General features: G+C 37.0%; 1 protein-coding gene across 1 annotated transcript in view; it reads right to left on the bottom strand.

The window, feature by feature from the left end:
* Nme8 (NME/NM23 family member 8) overlaps positions 1-20,944 on the bottom strand; it is a 39,448-nt gene that overhangs the window by 9,497 nt on the left and 9,007 nt on the right. The window contains exons 8-13 of the mRNA XM_013355474.1: positions 18,946-19,038; positions 16,881-17,080; positions 15,368-15,543; positions 2,701-2,845; positions 1,879-1,986; positions 993-1,144 (exon numbers count right to left, since the gene is read on the bottom strand). Of these exons, the coding sequence (XP_013210928.1) occupies positions 993-1,144; positions 1,879-1,986; positions 2,701-2,845; positions 15,368-15,543; positions 16,881-17,080; positions 18,946-19,038 (874 nt within the window). The remainder of the gene's footprint in view (positions 1-992; positions 1,145-1,878; positions 1,987-2,700; positions 2,846-15,367; positions 15,544-16,880; positions 17,081-18,945; positions 19,039-20,944) is intronic.

Genomic DNA, 20,944 nt, shown 5'->3' with positions numbered 1-20,944 from the left:
TGCTGGTCTCTTTTTAATCACTGCTAATTTCTTAGCACCAGTTAACCAGCAGTGAGTGGTTGCCCCAATAAAGCAAAGGTCTTACTTTAGTGTTATTGGTCTCTAGTCAATTACAGATGATTCTTCAGCTACAGATGACCACAAGCCACTGATTCTTAACACAAAATATCATACAAACAACCACAGCAGGGTCTTTGCTTCCTTCTGATGTTTCACGGGCCAGACCTCCATCATCTACATTGCTCTCAATATTCTTATATGCCAAGATACCACAGAATGGATCACTAAACTCTGGGCTCTCACTGTTTCTCTGGACCTTTCACAATCCCTTCTGTCAAAGCAATGGTCCATTCTTTGGTACTGATTTCTGCCTTAGTTAGGGTTGGTTTTACTGTAAGAAAAACACAGTGATTGAAAATAAGATGGGGATTCATTATATACTTCTGGATCACAGTCCTTCATTAAAGGAAGTTAGGGCAGGGGCTCCAGAGGCAGAAACTGAAGTAGAAGCCCTAGAAGAGCCCTGTTTACTCACTTGCTCCCTATGGCTGACTCATCCTGCTTTCTTATACAATTTATAACCATCTGCCTAGGGATGGTAATACCCAGTGACGTCATCCCACTTCCCTCAATAATTAATCGAGAGAATGGGTTCTTTCGCATTAGCATCTTTCCTGGCCTAGTCATAGACCCACGTCCCAAGAGCCACATTTTCTAAGTAGGTTCTTGAACCCTCTTTAAGGCCATGTTGATAAAGATAATTATTTGAATAATGTCTAGGAAAATATAAATATACAACTGAGTGAAAGAATAGAGATAAGTCAGGATTTGAAGACTGAATTCAATAAAGAGAAACATTAAAGGGACCACAAGCCAAAATAAGGATAAAAACTGAAAATCAATATCTCAATTAGAAAATTCAGGGGGAAAAGCTTCTTGGAGAATGAATCAAGCAGAAGATGTCAGGACTTGGTGATGTAGTAGATACTTACGTCTTTGTTCCTGATTCACGTGGGGCTTGATCAGTGCCAGCGTGCTCTGAGGAGGGAAGAAGTACTCTATTTCCTTCTCAGCCACTGCCCTTGAACTGCTTCCATAGAACTGGTTTATAGGGAAATTTCCTGTGGCAAACTGTGCACATAAACTTTGGAAAAGAGGTCAAGTCAAAAATCAAATGTAATGTAGCAATCTAATGCAACGCAACACTACTTATTCAATTTGCTTTTAAAACACCATGCAACAGCATTCATTCCATCTCTAGGTATTGTGCAAAAGGAAGTAATTAGCCAGTGACTTGGATATACTATATCCTTTTGTGAGGTAGCAGAGATTAGAAAAGAAATATGTGAACATTTAAATCTTATTGTTAATGGATATTACCAAGGAAAACTAGAATAGGGACCTCCTGCATTGAAAAGGCTGGGGCTAGGATCCTGGCTAACTACATGACCTCACTTGTCAAATTAAAGTTCTCTGTATAGTGGTGTTAAGTTTAATCTCGATTTTTCTCAAGAATTTTAAAGCTCTTATGGTCAATTAAAGATGTTGCAGCTATGATTACAACTTTAATTGGGGTTATTTGTCAGAAACTATGGTTACGGTAGATGTTTCTTTCAGTAAGTAGAGATGAACCATTAGTTTGGTTCTTAATTTCTAGGCCAAAGTCAAGCATCCCACCTTTTCTTGCAAAACCATGGTCATCTTCAAGAGGTATGTAGACCATATCTCTACAATAAGCAGTCAATAACGCCACCAGAAACAGGAGCTTTCCTGAGAAGCCCTCTCAGACTAAAAACTGTACTTCCTGTATCTTAGACTTAAGAAGAAATTAAACTGCATTACATGAGAAAGGGTAGGGAGCCATGCTGTAAGCAATACCTCTCTTGATCAGATGTGAATGCTTCCTCAACAGTCTTTGGTCCCATCAACTCTTTCCAATATTCCAAAGCATTTGCCCTCAATAGAACAAGGACGTAAGATGGACTGCTGTTAGAAAAAGCAAAACCAAAGGTTAATGAAAGAATGTCTTAGTAGCTAATGACATACATAGAACACAAGTGCGTCTGTTGTTAAACTGACTACAGTTTGTCAAACAATTTAAAAGGAGTCCAACATTAATATATGTTAGCATCCACTCAAGAGCAATACTTCCATGAGTGGGAAGAAAGACAGAAAGGGAAGGGCAGGGTCCCAGTTCTTTAGAGTGGTTTCTTCTGGATGTCATGCTCTGGTTGGATTATGTAACCTTGTAGGACTTTTGCTTCAGCTGCATTTCAGTTGCTCCTCTAGGTAAGTGGCAACTTCTCAGCATCTCATTTCTTCTTCAGGATGTATGTTATTCAAGGTTATCAAAGTCCCCCAAAGAATAACCAGACTGCTCAAAGGGTCAAACAGTCCTCAGTTTGGACTTGGTGATGTTGCCCACTTTAGAATTCTGCATTCAACTCAACTGGAAACTGGTATGTGTCTGTGTCCACGGGACCTATCATTTGTTCTAACAATATTCCAGGAATGGAGAGGATACAAGATATTTGAGCAGAGAATGAGGACAGTAACAAGGTTGACAAAGACATAGGCCAGGAACTATTTATAGAATTTAGAAGTTTGCCAACCCAAAAAAAAAATAAGGAAAGCTTAAGAAAAGACTGAAATGAGTGGACAATCGATCACAGTTCTTTCAAACTTGAAACACTGCTTTACCTGGACATGTGTGCTAAAAGTTTACTAAAGTACTCTTCATTCTCATAGTTCTTGCACACTGTTCTGGCTTCTTCCTCTGATAATAACATTTGCCTCTGCATCAGTATGGTGAACCCTTCCTTCTGAATAATGTCCAAAACGTCATCTAAATAAAAACAGTCATGACAAAGTAAGTTTCCAACATGCAGATCCCAGCCATAAACACAAAACAGCATTATGATGTACCTTATGCGACTAATTATCTTGGTAAATGTAAAAGTTCACAAAACAGCTTCTTAGGCTTCAATACGGATGAAACTTTTTGATTTATAAATTATAATTTGCTTCAAATTTTCCTATCACATAGCAATTACTCACAATCACTTGCACAAAGGAGCCTCAGGGAGTAATTTCTTTTGCTTCCCATGTGCCATAGGTATGCAGATATGTGGTGACTCGAATGAAGATGGTTCACATGTTTGAATGCTTGGTCCTCAAAGGTGGAACTGTTTGTGAAGGGTTAGGAGGTGTTCCTTGTTGGAGGAGGTGTGGCGCTGGGCGTGTGTTCTGATGTTTAAACGCACATGCCATTGGCAGTTAGTTCTCTCTCTCTCTCTGCTTCCAACTTTAGGATCAGATGTAAGCTAGTAGCGATTGCTCTAGAACCATATTTGCCTTCCTGATGTCATGCTCCCTGCCATGATAGTCATAGACTCACCCTCTGAAACTAAGCAAGCACCCAACTAAACACTTTCTAGCATAAGTAGCCCTGGTCATCATGTTTCTCTACAGCAATAGAAAAGTAACTAAGACAAGATGGTAGCCTAAATATTTAAATAATTCCAGCATAAATATTTATGAATAGCAGGCTATATTTTTTTACTTGTCTATTTGGGGAGAAATAAATTGACTGAATATTCAAAAGTATTTCTCAATCACCTTCTCACTAGCCTGCTTCTCTCTGTGGAAGACCAGAAAATAAAGCATTTTCTATCCTTCCTCAAGCACTATATAGAAATGAACCCATATGCAGCATATGACGTGTAAAGAAAGTATGCTGAGATGTTGCTGAAAGAGGTACCTAGGAAAATCTCTCTGCTCTACACCTAGGAAAATCTCTCTGCTCTACACTGGTTTTCTGCTTTGGATAGCTGAGTACATAATGCCGGGATCTGTAGGCACAACTGATACACCAAATATATACATTTTAACTTAGAGCCCAGTCAGTATTATGCCTGGCCGATAATTTTTTATAATCAGATTCAAAACATATCAAAATAAAAAATGCATACACAAGGACAACCAACCAGCACTCCAGGTAAGCATAGTTTCATTAGCTACACTGGCACGATGACTTGTCACTATCAACTGTCAATCATACAAACCTAAAACGATCAAAAATTGAGACTAGAATCAAACCAAGGACCAGTAGAGTGGGATGTCTGAGAAACAGTTTCAATTTTCTTTTCCCCCTTTATCATCATCCCAGCAACTTCAAACTGTACTACGGTCCCTGAGCCATGACAGCAATCTGTTACTATCTTAGCTTCTATTAAAATTCATAAAGGAAAGTAAATAGATTTTGTTCAAGGAAAAATATTTCATAAACTCTTCAAAAGGATGAGATTTCTGGCACTGACTGGAGTATATTTGCTTTCTTTAGAAAAATGGAAAGAATGGTATGTCAAGGCATCTGGCATGGACAGAGAATCACTAAACAACACTGGATATATATTCGATACACACACATGCATATATATATATATATATATATATATATATATATATATATAGTGAGAGAGAATGAATGAATGAATGAATGAATTTAGGGAAAATCTGCCTAGGAATTCTGATAAAAGCACACATGGGAGGAGAAAGAAGTTGGAAAGTTAAGGAGCTTTCAGACACAATAATCAATCATTTGAGGAGGTGTCATTGCAGGGGAACAAAGAAGCAAAGATCAGCTAAAGGTACTGAGATCCCATGGATGTTTTTGGTTATGTGAATATACCATTGAATTATGTTTATTAATGTTGGAGTATATCCCTGTAGTCACCAGAAAACTTCACTCTCAAGGGAGAAAGAAATGTTAGAAGAAAATAAGGGGCAACTACAGATGAACAGTCCTTGAGAAGCAGACATGACATACGTGGAATAAGGCATCTATTGGGTCATATACAGCAAAGAGTTAACTCTTTCTGTCAAGGATGGTGCTTTTTCATTTATAGAGTAATGAGGCATGGATAAATGAAAACTCCTCAAGCTTTCTGCCTCTAACACTATCCTAATCTGCAGATCCTGAGGATCTCTTACTACAGAGGGGGATAAGGTTTTCTCCCTGAGGCTAATTCTCACTCCTCTGCTACAGAATCATTTCTACCTGGCTCTATTCATGGTCAGTCATTCAGCTAATTAATCACAGGGTGCAATTCAAATACAAAAGACTCGGAAGTGTAACTCTAAGATGGATGATATAATGGGAAGCAAGTGAACCTGGTGAAGCATGCCACTGCTCTAACTTTACAGCATTAACCTTCTCAGAATATTCCTACCACCGGGAAGAGTATTACTGGCCAAATAATCAGTGTGATCGGTCCCCAAAGGGTCAGCATCTGCAGACTCGACCAAATGCAACTTGTAAGACAGTTAGGTAGGCCTGTAGGGTTACTGGGTGTATACTAAACACATACATATTTTTATTGCTTTTCCCTAAACAAACCATAAAAATAACTTACATAATGATATGGAATGTCCTTCTGTATATGTTTTGTTCTTATTGGTTAATGAATAAAGCTAATTTGGCCTATGAAGAGCAGAATATAGCCTGGCTGAAAGATATAGATAGATAGATAGATAGATAGATAGATAGATAGATAGATAGATAGATAGATAGATAGATAGATAAGGTGGAGTCAAAGAGACACCATGTAGCTGCCAACGGAGAAAGATCCTGCCAGAACCTTACCAGTAGGCCAGAGCCTTGTGGTGATACACAGATTAATAGAAATGGGTTAATTAAAGATATAAGAGCTAGCTACAAAGACACCTAGGTTTTTGGCTAAATAGTGTTGTAATTAATATAGTTTCTGTGTGATTATTTGAGTCTGGGCAGCCAGGAAACTAACTAGAAGCCTCTGCTTACAAAATGGCACTAATGTGGGCCAACTACAACCAACAAAAAACCTGAGAGAGCTTGGTAAGGAATTCTAAACACAAAAGAACAGAGTTAAGCACAGCTTCTTGGTAGCAGCAATGTCTCAGGTGGGCTCTGTTTGCTCAAGGCAAGCAAAAGCATGATTTCTTTAAGAGAAAGCTTCCTGACTCAGCATTAACAGCCAAAACTGCAAGACTCCTTTAAGAGAGCCTACTGGTTTGTGCTGGTGCATTAAGGAGCACTTAAATAGGGTCTGTGAATAGTGTAACAAATTGCTTAATAGCAACATAGACCACCTGTGTCCCTGGAGCTGGGGTGGTGAGAATGGCTTACAGAGGTGGTAAACATACCTCCATCATGTTGGACTGGTTGAAACAAACAGGCAGGGCCATAGAGTTGGTCCTAGCTACTTCTGCTTAGCATTTTTTTTTAAAAATGGAACTTTTGGTCAGAAAATCGCTAAGAGACATACAATAAAGACATATTTAGATGAAAAAGTCCTCTAAATGGGTCATAGTATTAGATAAATATATATGGGGTTTTGAGAGAGAAGAAAGAGTACAGAAAGTCATAGATTAAAGAAGTAAAGATAACTATTAAAAAGTAGTGGAGTAAAAAAATAAGCCATATAAAGATGGAAAATACACAGAGAGTCTGGATTATGTGTATTATTGTGTTTTCTTTGAATTTTTTGACTGCAGAGAGACATTTGATTCTGGGGGCTGCTAAGGTTAAACCAACATAGAACTATCTTGACTTCAAAATTTGAGTCTAAGGATATGTTACTATGGAAAAGAGGTTCTGCTTTTGTTTCCCCCAGAAGATGAGAACCTGTGGATTCCTTCCAGGATAATGTGGTTTGATGGAACAAGACCCCCTCCCTGAAAGGTCTCCATGAACCCTAAAAATACTTCACCCAACAAAAAGCAGGAAGCAGTTTGGAAAAAACAACACATAAATTTCCAAAATGACTGTTTACAAATGTTGTTTTTCTTAAAGGGGGACATGATAAAGATGAATACTTTGCATTGGTATGGATCTTGGTCTATCACTACAAATTTAAGGTCAATTTTGTTATACTGTATATATGTATTTCTGCTCTTATTTAAATTAAGGTGTTGTGTTTGTACAGCTCATTTGAAAATGTAACATAATAGATAGTCATCTATAATAGTCTAGATATACAGGGATATATTTGAGTTAGATAGATAATCTTCAACACCTCAAAGACCTACAGAATATGGCATTTAAAAGGTTTTAAGAACTTAGACTTTCCTTGACAATGAGACATGTCTGCTCTGGCAGCACCAATTACTTCAGAGAGGTTGATTGAAGAAACTCATTATGGAATTTGCCCTCAATGTGACAAGACTAGCCATTTGAGCAAGAAACTTCTCTTGCCTGGACTGCTTTATTGTATGTTGTATGAACTGGATATGCAGGACCCACAGAAAAGTAACTGTTGAACTTTCCAAAAGATGGATGGTCCTTCAGGGTTCCTGTTTCACAAAAGAAACTGCCAGACATTCTGCAGGACACAGAAGAAAACAACTGATGAACTTAGCCATTATAAGGCAAAAAAAGATCTTCAAATTTCCTGTTTCATGGGAAAAGTCTGCTGGATACTATGGGTCTGTAGGTTGAAGATGGATACCCCAACATTACAGAAGAACTTTGGGTGATATCCAGGCAGCAAGATATCTCTGCCAATTCTATAACTTTAGATGTTGCTTACAATGCATTTCCTGTTTACTTAGGTAATAGTATATCATTCTGCAGTCTTTGATAGATTTGAAGACAGATAGTTACAATTTTCCTTAGTTATGATAAAAGATAAATTAGATATGACACTTCTAGATATAAATAAACTAAATATTGTAAGTGTAATTCTTTGTTGATACCTGTTTTTACATGTAATTTTACTATGTTAAACCTTCCTTTTTATTTAGACATAAAAGGGGAGATGTTGTGAGATACCCTTCTGTATAAGTTTTTTTTCTTATTGGTTAATGAATAAAGCTGCTTTGGCCTATGGCAGGGTATAATATAGCCAGGCTGGTAGAAATATATATAGAGAGTAGACATAGTTTTCAAAGGAAAAAGACCCTGCCAGAACCTTACCAGTAGGCCACAGACTTGTAGTGATATACAGATTAATAGAAATGGGTTAATTTAAGATACAAGAGCTAGCTACATAGACACCTAAGTTGTTTACCAAATAGTGTTGTAATTAATATAGTTGCTGTGTGATTATTTGGGTCTGGGCTGCTGGGAAATGAATGAGCAATCCCCACTTACAGCATTTACTTTGCCTTACATATTGCATATATAGATCATATGATATACACAGTGGCATGGATGTATGTCACAAGCAAAAGGTATATCACTTATGTATGGAATTAAGTATCCTGAGATTTAGCATTCAGAAAAACTCTGTAGTCAACTCCTGAGATACTAAGGGAGGAGTGACCTCAGGAAATAACATTTAACCACTGCCTAAGCAAAACAAGCAAATAAATAAGTGAGGTGAGATTCTGAAGGATGAATTGTGTGGTATGAAGATCATATCATATCTTTAAAAAGATGATCTAAAATGTATTTATGTATTTAGGAATGTATATATTCAAGACATGTAGAAACAACTATAATTTCTAGAATTTTCTGTGATTTGTTCTCCCCACTATTTCCCCAAGCCTCCAATAGTCACTATTCTCCTCTCAGTTTCTAAAAGATCAGCCATTTAAGACTCCACATACAAATAACAACCTTCAGCACTTGCCTTTCTATGCTTGGCTTGTTTTACTTAACATAATGATCTCTACCTTCTTCCATATTCTTGAAATGGCACATTTTTAGTCTTTGAATGGATAAGTACTATTCCACTGTGTGTGTCACATTTTTTATCCATCCATCATTTTACTGACAGCTGTTTACTCTTCTTGTTTCTGGTGGACAGTTCTATAATAACATAAGAGTATGCCTGTCTCTTTGACATACTGATTTCATTTCTCCTGCCTGCCTTTACATTCAAGAGGGGAATTCTGCATCAAAAGGTAGTTCTTATCAATTTTTTAATAATTTAAAAACATGCAATTTTTACTTTTAATCATGTTTCTGTGTGTATGTGTGTATGGGTTTGTGCACATGAGTTCCAGTGGCAGAAGAGGCCAGTGGTGAAGGATCCCTTCCAGAGCTGGAGTTACAGAGAGTTGTGAACTGCCTGATGTTTATTGTAGGAAGTGAATGAATCTGGGTCATCGGCAGACACAGCACACACTCTTAACCACTAAGTCATCTCTCCAGCCCTTATTTTCAAATTTGAAAAGCACCTTGGAACCCTATTCCATGATGGCAACATTAGATCACATTTCCAGCAAGAGTGCTAGGGTCTTCCCCACTTCCTCAACAGCAGTTGTAACTTTTTTTAGGCTCAATGTCCTTTATTTATGGCTAGAAACCAATTATGAGTGAGTACAGTCCATGTTCATCTTTTTGGGTCTGGGTTACCATCAAAAACACCAATGATAGCCTTTGCTGAAGAGGTTGTGGAGAAAGGGGTATACTCATCCATTGCTGGTGGGAATGCAAACTTGTGCAACCACTTTGGAAGTCAGTGTGGTGGTTTCTCAGGAAATTCAGGATCAACCTACCCCAGGAAGCAATACCACTCTTGGGAATATACTCAAGAGATGCCCTATCATATTACAAAAGCATTTGTTCAACTATGTTCATAGCAGCATTATTTGTAATAGCCAGAACCTGGAAACAACCTAGATGCCCTTCAATGGAAGAATGGATGAAGAAAGTTGTAACTATTTTTAATCAGAAAAAATCTCACTCTTTATTTCAAAAATTAGTTTACAGGGAAGATACTAAACACACTTTTACTAGTTTTACCTAAAACACACCCAGAATGCTTATAGCAACCTTCTGAGGACACTAGAAATTAAACAATTGCAGATGGCTTGGGGGGAGAATCAACAAAGCAGGGTTCTCCAATGAAGTGACACTGAGTATATCACATACACTTCAGAGTGGACTCTGTGCTCAGGAGGAGTTGGCCATTGCAAAGCAGACTCCATGCTTTTTGTTATTATTTTATTGGGGGTTTGGGGGGGAGGTATTTTTGGTTGGTTGGGTATTTTGATTTGTTGTTGTTTGTAGAGAAAGCAAAAGAAAATGAAGTTGAATGAGGTAGAGAGGATCTAGGAAGGGTTGGAAGAGAGAAAAGCATACGATCAAAATATATGTATGAAAAGAAAAATAAAAAAACTCAAAGAAAATGAAATGCTTAGGTGAGTTTTCTGGGATTATTTTGTCTTCTGTATTTCAGATGAAATCTAAAAATTTAGCATCAAAAGTCAAGACAAAAACAAAACCAAAAGCACTGGAGATAGTACTGACTGCTGGCCAGTCAGGACCAAAGTAAGGTCTACGGAGTCTTCGGGGGTAGACAACTATTTCCTCACAAATTCTGTCAAATAAAAAGTCAATATTATGCTATGTTTCAGTGAAGTGTTCAATATGCATACAGGTAACACAGGTGAGAACAAATTAAAAGCCTTTGAAAACAACATGCTTGCATTATTTCATCTCAAGTAAGAAAATATAAACTTTGATCATTTTAATATTGTTTTATATGTAATCTGTAGGCCACTCATTAAAAGAAGTATATAAATTATACATACTTGCTTATAGTTAAATTAAAATGAGGCACTTAAAAATCATGCAAATTTTAAAAAATAAAGAGGAAACACGATTACAAATTGATAGTGAGATTTAATTTAAATGCCATAAACACAGCAATTAAAGATGCTCAGGCTTAATCTGGTTCTAAGACTATATTCTGTGCTAATTACTGGTGAAGAGAGCAAATGATAATGGAAATAGTTGACAAGCTGAGGTACAAAATGTAGAGAAGGAGCTGTGATGCCTCTGAGGAAATAGAGGAAATAAAAAGAAGCAACAAACAAAAATGCTTTCCATTTATGTGACTCCACTTGCCCCCTGTCACCCCCATCCTTGGTGGACTCTTCCTAGGAGCTCAGTTGTGTCACTCTCCTCCAAGCATGACGTGGCCATTGCTGTCTCAGGATTGGAGCACTGTGGTCACCAGCACAAGACCTTCATTAAGACTGGATCACTAATATTTCCTTGTGGAATGGGGAAGTCGCATAAAGCTCAGGAGGCCCATGGGGTCCACAAGATACATGAGACCTGCCCCCTTCTAAAAGGTTCTATTACAAGTAGTTAACAAATTCAGGGAAGGGAGACTCTCCCTTGGTATAGAAGAAGCACATGAGTTGCCTATTCTCCTGTAATTAACACCAATAAAAGCTAGTGATACAACAAGTTAGACTTGGTTGTAACCATTTATTCTGTCTATAATTGGTCTCTCTACCAGGCACAAAGGAAAACAGAATGCTTGGCTTTGGGGGAGCCTAGGCAGTTCGGATGCTCAACTTACTAAACCTGGATGGAGGTGGGCGGTCCTTGGACTTCCCACAGGTCAGGGAACCCTGATTGTTCTTCAAGCTGATGAGGGAGAGGGACTTGATTGGGGGAGGGGGAGGGAAATGGGAGGCGGTGGTGGGGAGGAGGCAGAAATCCTTAATAAATAAATTAATTTAAAAAAAATAAAAAAAAGAAACACCAGGGGATATCTGAAACCTTGGGTCCAGCTGAGCTCTGTGTATTATTTTCTACATGTAAACACATGTTATTTGGTGTCTACTAGTTCAGAGGAAAATCAACAGTACAAAGTCTAACAAGAACACAGGCTAAGAAGAGCTCTTATCCCTTGACAGCGGAGTAGAACATAATATAGTTACATTGAAATGCATTCTGGCAGTTTTTTGCACAGTTAAAATACAACTTTACACATGATCCAGGAACCAGGGTCCCAGCTATTTATCTAGTTAAACTAAAAGCTTATGTCAACACAGGAACCTTTGTAAGAATGTCTATGGCCATTCATTCATGAAAGTGAGAGAAACTGAAACTGGGGGAAATGTCCTTCAGTAAGTCACCTGCTGAGCTCCATGGTATTCTTACAACTGAATATTATTCAGCAATAAAAAGCAATGAGCTATGAAACTTCAAAGACATGTGGAGCCCTAGTGGACACTGACGAGAGGAAGAGGTCAGTCTGAACGGGATGTATGCTGTGTGATTTCAACGGCATCCTTCTGGAAAGACAAACTTAAAAGACAGCAAAGAGCTCAGATCTCGTAGAGTATACACAAGAAAGAGGAGCACAGGGACATTCAGACCTGAGATTCCACGCTGACCTAATCTGCAATAGGATCAATGCTATCATGTGTTCCTCTCCACGCCTGAATTATTTAAAACTAAGAGTGAACCTCCATACACACTATGAACTTAGTTTAGGTATAGCACTAGTATTATGGCATTAATCACAATATATCATAACAATACAAGATGGTTAAAACAAGAAAAGTGAAATGGGAGCACAACTCTGCACAAGGAAGTTGTGAAGTAGGTTCTTGTTTGATAAAAGCATTTTTTTTTTGATTTTTGAGACAGGGTTTCTCCATAGCTTTTGGTTCCTGTCCTGGAACTTGCTCTTGTAGACCAGGCTGGCCTCGAACTCACAGAGATCCGCCTGCCTCCCGAGTGCTGGGATTAAAGGCGTGCGCCACCACCACCCAGCCTGATAAAAGCATTTTAAAGCATAAAGCCTACTAATTTAAAAAAGCAGCATATCCATGATAAAAAAAATTCAAAAGGATAAAATACAAAAACCAGTAAAACCCCTCAAACAGAAAATTCCAGGACCAGATGACTTCTCTAACAAATCCCAGAAAACATTTAGGAAACATTTGAAGTGAAAAACATTCTGCCTCTTCCAGAAAACCTGGGAGGGAAGACTTTCTTTCCCCCTCATTCTGTAAGTTCCACATTATCTGGACACCCAAGCCAGACGATCATAAAAGAAACAACAAATTACTGACACAAAAGTGCTTAAGAACACACAAAAAGCAAACAGGGTATACAAGCCTGGGTCAAGCTTCAAAAATTAAAGTATTCTGCCATATTATCAAATATGAAAGACTACACAGTTGTAATAGAAAGACAACATTTTTTTAAGAAAAAGAAAGTCAAGTATTTTTATTTAACTAAGATATAGTATAACAAATTAAAGACCCAAAATACTTCAGTAGAAAATGTAAACATCATAAAAACACGTTCAACACTATAGTGGGATACAAAATAAGAATAAAATATCCATATCCTTTCTTTAGTGAATTACAATCATATGTACAAAAAGTCAGGGAAATAATACTATTCATGATAGCTTGATAAAACAAGTTGGAATAAACTTAACCTAGGTGACATTAAGACAGTGAAAAGGAATTTGAAGAAGTTACCAGATGGGAAGAACTCATGAAATGGTTGGATAAGTATTGTAAAAATGACCATTTTGGTTTGTCATTTTAAAAAATTATTTTGTGTTAGCCTTAATAATTCAAATTTTTAGAGAATTTCAGGCTAATTAATTCCAAGTTTATTGTCAAGAAAGCTATATTTTCATATGGCCCTTCCACAGTTTAACATCTTTCTCTGCTTTACCTATGTGTATTCTGAGCGATATTTTCTTTTTATTGATTGCTTTGAATCAAGTTTTCTTTGTTGTTTTGTTTTTTAAAGGGACCACACCAGCAGACCTCAGAAAAGACTATCAACATGCAGTTTTGTTGAACAGTGAGATAACAGAGACAATTTTAAGGAGAATAATCTCTTTTGATCATCCTCCTGAGTTTTTAGGCTGTATCTTCCCTCCACTTGGGGGAAATCACTCAATGTCAGCCCTAAATTTCTGGGATAATTCTCTCAGAGAATTCTGACTACTAAATACTTCAGACTGCAATATAACGATAGACATTTATTTCTAGTTCTCGTAGAAAGAAAGGACAAGATCATGTTCTTATACACTTAATTTCTATTAAAGAGTTTTTTCCTTATTTAATGCAAAGGTCAGAGGTCAACAAAAAATCAGAACGGTTAGGTCACATTAAAAGCCAAATAAATCCTTAGCTCGCATCATGAAGTGAAACAAAGGGCATTCTTCTATGTAATAAGCAAACATTCTACAGAATAGATAATAAAACAATTATGTATGTGTCCTGAGATTTTAAATCATGGATAATTACAATTTTAAGTAACTTAATGAAATTAGAAATAAAAAGAAATATATTAATTTCATAAATTCACGGAAATTAAGCAAGACACTGTTCAATAGTCAGATATTGAAAGAAAATCACAGAAAAGTGTTACAAAATAAATAGAGATAAAAATAATAATAATACTGTAGCATGAGAACTCAGATAAATTTACCCTTCTCACCATCATAATAGAAACATTGCTCTCAAAGTGGTCCCTTTAAAAAAAACAAGACAACATTTATTTACAACAAGATATGCTATCAACTCAGTCCCTAGCAGTGCAAAATAAAATCATTAACCACAAAAAAGAAAAATCACCTTAAGTCTAAAATGTGGAAATTTCCTTAATCAATAGCCAAAAATGCACCAAATGTTACAGAAATGAACTTTTTGCTTTAAGATAAGGTGTCTCACTACTCCTGTTCATCACACAGACACTTCAGCTCATAGAAGCAGAAAAGCAAAAGAAACCAAAGTACATGGCTGGAAAGGGAGAATGTACATGTCCCCCAAGGCAGATACATAACAGCTTTCTCAATGATTCTCAATCCTGTTCAGGGCATTTGACTGTCAATGTCTAGAGACATTCGTGTTGTTACAGTTTAGCTTGGGAGGGATATCCCTGACACCTAGAGGCCAAAAGTGAGGGTAAGCATTTGACAATGTAGCATGTGATGAACTGTGCACTCATACCCTTAAAAAATAAAATTAGCAGGCCCAAATCTAAATAGACCTATGGTTATAATACAGTTTTCTTTGATGATATCTCTGACACTGTGTTCCCATACAAATGCCAATGGTGTTTCCAGATACCAGGCATAAAAAATGAATGACTGAGTGAAGGAATGGTTGGATGGTATTATCTGGGACCTATATTCTCACTTTGTGGATGGGATGGGTTTTCAATTGTCCAACACTTAGAAATAGGACTGTAGTTCAGTGTTAGATAGCTTAGCTATGAGTATGAGAGCCCAAGAGCTATCCTCTGCACTGAAAAACAAAGGAGCCAATAAAGACCAACATTCAGACACTCTGTGTTTGCTTTCTCATCTTAGTCTTCTGATTTTTACAAATAAAATAGACCTGGTACAATATGTTACTCAGGTCACACTACTGATCAACCTCTCCCAGTACTCTGCACTGAGTACCAACATGAGATTGTTGTCCTGGCTCCTTGTGCCCTTTAATATGTACTGACAATGGTGAGGCAGACTCTAACAAGTCACAGATTAGAAAACAATTTGTAAGTTCTTCAGCTAAAGAGTTTGTACCCACTATTATTGAAAAAGTGATAACTCAACATTCCAATCCTACCTCCCAAGTTTGTATTTTGTGCTTCCCTTCCTACCTTTCCTGTCCTCATAGACTTCTGGCCGCAGTATTGCCAGGGTCCTTTGTATATTCATGCTTTTCATGGTTTTGAAGTCAGGGAATAAGATGTCAATGAATTTAGAAACCTTAGATGGATCATCCTCAACATCACAAAACTCAGCTATATGTTGTCTTTCCAAATACTCTTGCAAACTGTTGAAATCCAAAATATAACATAAGATTATTATAAATTAAGGTATAAACTTGTATGAAAACTCGAATATCAATGGTTCGATCTTAATAATACAATACAGAACTTCTATCACCCCACATATTATCACTCTGAAAGTAACTCCCACTGTTTCCAAAACCCTTTAGCATCCACTGAATCCCCTTTCTTTTGTTTTACCCTGCTTAAAACTTAAAACTAAATGGCATCATAACCTTGTTCAGGGGTAGAGCATTTGGGTAGCCTGCAGAAGGGTTTACATGCTAGGCCCAGAAATACAATATGAAGTGACCAGAAACCACAAGAAAAACTCACAGTTTATAAAGCAAAATGTTACGGGAAATTCTCTTGTACACTACAAAGATTTATCACTCATATTGGTTTATTAAAATTCTGATTGGCCAGTAGCCAGTTAGGAAGTATAGGCAGGATAACCAGACTAAGAGAATTCTGGGAAGAGGAAAGGCAGAGTCAGTCATTAGCCAGACACAGAGGAAGCAAGAGGAAAATGTCTCACTGATAAAAGGCTAAACATAGATAAGAATTTTGGGTTAAGTTGTAAGAGTTAGTTAATAATAATCCTGACCTAATAGGTCAAGCAGCTTATAATTAATAAAAGCTTCTGTGTGTTTCTTTAGCACTGAATGGCTACATGCCTGGGAGGGACAGAAACTTTTGTTTACAGCAAGGAGGAATCATCCTGTGATTCTCTGACAGTAAATGGAGTAGTGCTGGGACACAGAGCATCAGGGGACCAAGCTACAAAGCCTTCTGCTCACATTACTCGTTTGGGAGCATCCTGCAAAATTGCTGTATTAAACTATGGCTCTCAGTCTTTAGCGGAATAAAAGTCACAGACAACAACACCTAAAACCGACAATCTGAAAATTGTTTTTTCATTTTGAAATATTTAGAAATTTACTACCAAAATGTGCATATGTTTTGTCACCATCAATTTTATACCAGTAACTGTCTTGAATAAAACACAGAGCCTAGATGATAGATGAAAACATGCAGTGCTGGGAATGGACAGGGTTGACTGGGACCATGCATGGTTCCGATATACCCTCAAGGCCTGAGAAAATGAGGCCAGATGGTGGAACAGGCTTAGAAAAGTCAATAGGAAAAACTGTTCCCTTTCCAGTTTTCTTAGCATAAGCATTCATAAAAATTCCCCATTTCCTGAACATATAATATTCTAGATTAACTAAAAGGAAAACTTGCAGTATCTACATAAACACGTTAGGTTTTGAGACATTTGAGCATTATGCTCTATCACCTAGTGACACATTATAAGTGATGAGGTTCTAGCCTTAGCTACCTGTCCCGTTTCTTTTTCATCGCCACCATGGGTGCAAATTTAACGTGAGGCTCATCTGGATGCTCAGATAATTCTTCCTCTTCTTCCTCAGACTGAGATTGAGTTTCTTCCTGGATAACCTCTTCTTCTTCTCCTTGAGATGTAAGGAGCACACAGCTTAGGCCGCTTATTACAAAAGCTACAAACTCTTCAAAGTCGGGCTACAAAAGAAGATGAGAAACTGTTTCCCTCAGGCTCCTAATTCAGGGGCATGAAAATGGTGGCCACTGTAAAATCTTCCCTTTCATGGACACTAGCAATGCTATGGCACCCTCATAAACCTGCTTGCAGGAATGTTTTGGCACAACAGACATTTACAGTCAACAGAACATAATTTTAAAGATATATAGACAACTACTTCCTGACACTAGCATGTTGTAATTCATCTGCAGGGCTAGTTAAATATACCTTCAGCTGCTTATATATTCTTGGAAGTCTTTTACTGGGGCATGGTCCAAAGGCCATGTTCAAAGCACACCAAATCTCTCCCAATAGCTGTCATTGGTAACAACTTCTTAGCTAAGGGTGGGACTTCGTGTTCACCTCCCATCTCAATGCTGGGATTTTGTTTGGTTTCAGCTTGAACAAGTCTTATACATGGTGTAACAAACAAACTCGATGACTTTTTGTTTTCTTTTGTCTTATTAATGAGGACACAAAGTTGGGTAGGTAGGAAAGGGGAGGCAAATCTAGAAGTTGGGAGAAAGGAGGAAAAGGAATAAATACATTGTACAAAAATCCTTAAAGAACGAAAGAGAGAGAGAGAGAGAGAGAGAGAGAGAGAGAGAGAGAGAGAGAGAGAGAGATCTTTTTGTGCTCAATCCCCAGAGTGTCTAATTCAGTAACTGTCACAGTTGAATCCAAAATGTCCCCCGGTGGCCATGTGCTAAATAAAGGCCTGGTCATCAACAAGTGGCTGCTATTAAGAGCGATGAGACACTCGTTGGAAGACTTTTCAGTTACTGGGTATTTTCTTGAAGCAGTTATCAGGGTTCTGATATGTCCTCTCAATCACTCTGTTTCATGACTTCATGAAGTGAGTAGTTTAGTTTACCACAATCTCCTGAATATGATAATCTGCCTCACCACTGACAACAAAGTTATAGGTCCAGGCCACTATAGAATAAAATGTCTTAAGTCATTGCCCAAAACTAAATTGTCTTTTTTTTTCAGTTGACTTTCTCGGATACACTGATCACAGTGATCGAAATCTGAGTGAGATAATAGCTTCTGAGTGACATCCCTAAATGTTTTTTTCTTAAAAGTACACAGGTATTGGGAACACAGCTGGCAAAAATCTTTATTTTTTTGTGTGTGGAAACTAGGACCAAGAGGGATAGCTAGAATGGCACGTCAGTTATCAAAGTGGTGATTAGTAGAGCTTTCTGTATGAGAAATTAACTCAGCACTCCCTAACAATATTCCTGGATATGGCTGTTGAGCTCCTAAAATGTGGGTAGTATAAGTAAGACTCCAATTTCTAAATGTTATTTAGTTTGAATGAATTTATATTCAAATAGCCACATGTATTTACTGCCCATCACATTGACAGGGTGTTTTTAGAAGATAGATCTCCCTTTTAAAGTCACACCTCCACTTTAAAGGTTTTTTTTGAAACACTGTCTTTACCACATTCTTCTAGGAAGAAGACAAGTTGCTGGAGTATAACCTTAGAGAAAGGATGTAGACAAAAAGTGGGCTATAACACCCCTACATACCAGGTGGAAATGAGTGCTTTCAGTCAAGTCTAAAAATTGATGGAAGAGAACTGGCTATTCACTTCCAGAGAACATGATAGAAAGAAGTCTTCAACAGAACAAACCATTTTATTTTGCCTGGGTGCTACTGCTTTCATTGCATCACCCAATTGTGGACATCATCAAGGCACCAAAAGTTTATTCAGTTAGTTAGATTTATTGATTTTATACTCTATAATAAAAATCTAATCACTGTAATTGAATGTGTGTGTTTATGTGTGTGTAAATATGTAAATGAATGCATGGTGAATTTTTAATAGCCTCCTTACCTGGTCTGCTAAATGAATATAGAATTCCCTCACTAGCTCTTCAGGAAGAAACATGTTGTCCTTTGCTTCTATGATAAATCCTTCTTTGATAATCTTCAATTCGGATAAGGTCAGAAGCAAACATGACACAGGAAACACATAAAATAAATTAGGGCTATTTACTTCAGAATTCAATAACAACCTAGTTTTAATCTTCTCAGGTAAAGTATACAAGAAAATCCACAGAGTTTGAAATGGTTCATAAATGCATAAACAGTTTCCTGTGATACTCCCTAGAAATCTATGTTTTTAAACTTCAATAAGAGATTTCAAAATATTTTTATTACAATTTGAAATGCTAACATAAAAGGATGGGGAAAATAGAAACATAATTCCAAGAAAATACACACACACACACACACACACACACACACACACACACACACACACACACAAACTGTCTGAATTATTTGTAATATTGAACCTTAAAAGTACTTCTCAACTATGCTCAAAATTAATTTGGCTTCTTTTGTTTTCATGTTTCCATTTTTGAAAGATAACCGAAACACTAGATCCCATGATGTCTTATCTCCAGGAAACACATCTCACTAGTAAAGACATCAACAGATTGAGAGTCAAATGATTAGAAATAATTTATTAAGCAAGCAGAAACTGACAACAGCCTGACATAGCAATCCTGATATATGATAAGGTATATAAAAGTTAGTAAGAATAGATTTCTTAAAGACATTTAAGAAGGGGATTATTCAGCAGGAATATATGTCAATAACAAATATGCATGCACCAAAAGTTCAGCAACAAATTTTACAAAACAAGCACTAATGGAGTTCAAAAGTTAGTTAGGTGATTTTAGCACCCCACTCTCAATTTCAGATTCATCATTCAAACTGAAAATCAACAATGCAACCTCAGAGCAAACACATATGCAACAGACAGATCCAGAATATTCCATTTGACAGATATAGACCATGTTATTCTGAGTAGGCCAAGGAACTGTATCTAAATAAACCACATCCTAGATCTTAAATAAAAACTCACAAAACACATGAAAGCAACTTCCTGTATTTTATAAGGTCATGGTCTCATTAAACTAGAAACCCATAGTAACAAAAGGGTGGTAACTACATAAACTTGTTCAGACTAAACAATATGCCCTTGAATGTAAATGAGTCATTGAATCAACCAAACAGGAAATTTGAGAAGCTCCTGGAAATGCATGATGGTGAAAGCACAAGGTACCAACATCTTTGGGATGTAGTTAGGACAGGTGTAGGGGGAAACTTCAGAGCTATGGATGTTTCCAATGCAAGTATCTAGGGAAGGGACAGAAAGAAATACCTGAGAATTCTTAAGAAAATAACTTACAGGTGGGCCTTAAGCACAATCTAAATGATAGCCAGAAATAATAAGGATCAGGATAGATAAAACTAACTTAGAGACTAAACAAAAATATACAGAACCAATTAAACAAAGACTCAGTTCTCTGATCATATAAGATGAGTAACATCTTACCAAGATAGCTAAAAGAGAGAGAAAACATAGGACTAGATAGAAAAGGGGAAATTACCACAGATTCCACTGAAATACAGAGGTGCATTAGTGAGTTGTTTGAAAATTTTATATTTCAAAAAAGTGGAAGAGCTAGAAGAAATGAATAACTTCTTAGATATGTATTACCTACAAAAATTCAATCAAGAAAATATAAGCAACTTAGATGGATCCATAAATCAGCAAGATTGAAGCAATAACACAAAAACAAATATAAATTCAGGTCCAGATGATTTTTGCTAAACCTTTAAAGAAGAGCAAATATTGATGCTCTTTAAACTGTCTTATAAAATAGAAATGGAAGGAATATTATTATTAAAGTCACTCTCTAATGCCAGTATTGCCCTAATACCAAAGCAGGATAAGGACACAACAAAGAAACAAACCTAGAGATCAGCTTCCCCAGGGAACATAAACACAAAAATTCTCAAAGTCTTGTAAACTATATTGA

This window comes from Microtus ochrogaster, unplaced genomic scaffold (assembly GCF_000317375.1).
Source record: "Microtus ochrogaster isolate Prairie Vole_2 unplaced genomic scaffold, MicOch1.0 UNK135, whole genome shotgun sequence".
NCBI lineage: Eukaryota > Metazoa > Chordata > Mammalia > Rodentia > Cricetidae > Microtus > Microtus ochrogaster.
This window is presented reverse-complemented; position numbering and strand designations above follow the sequence as displayed.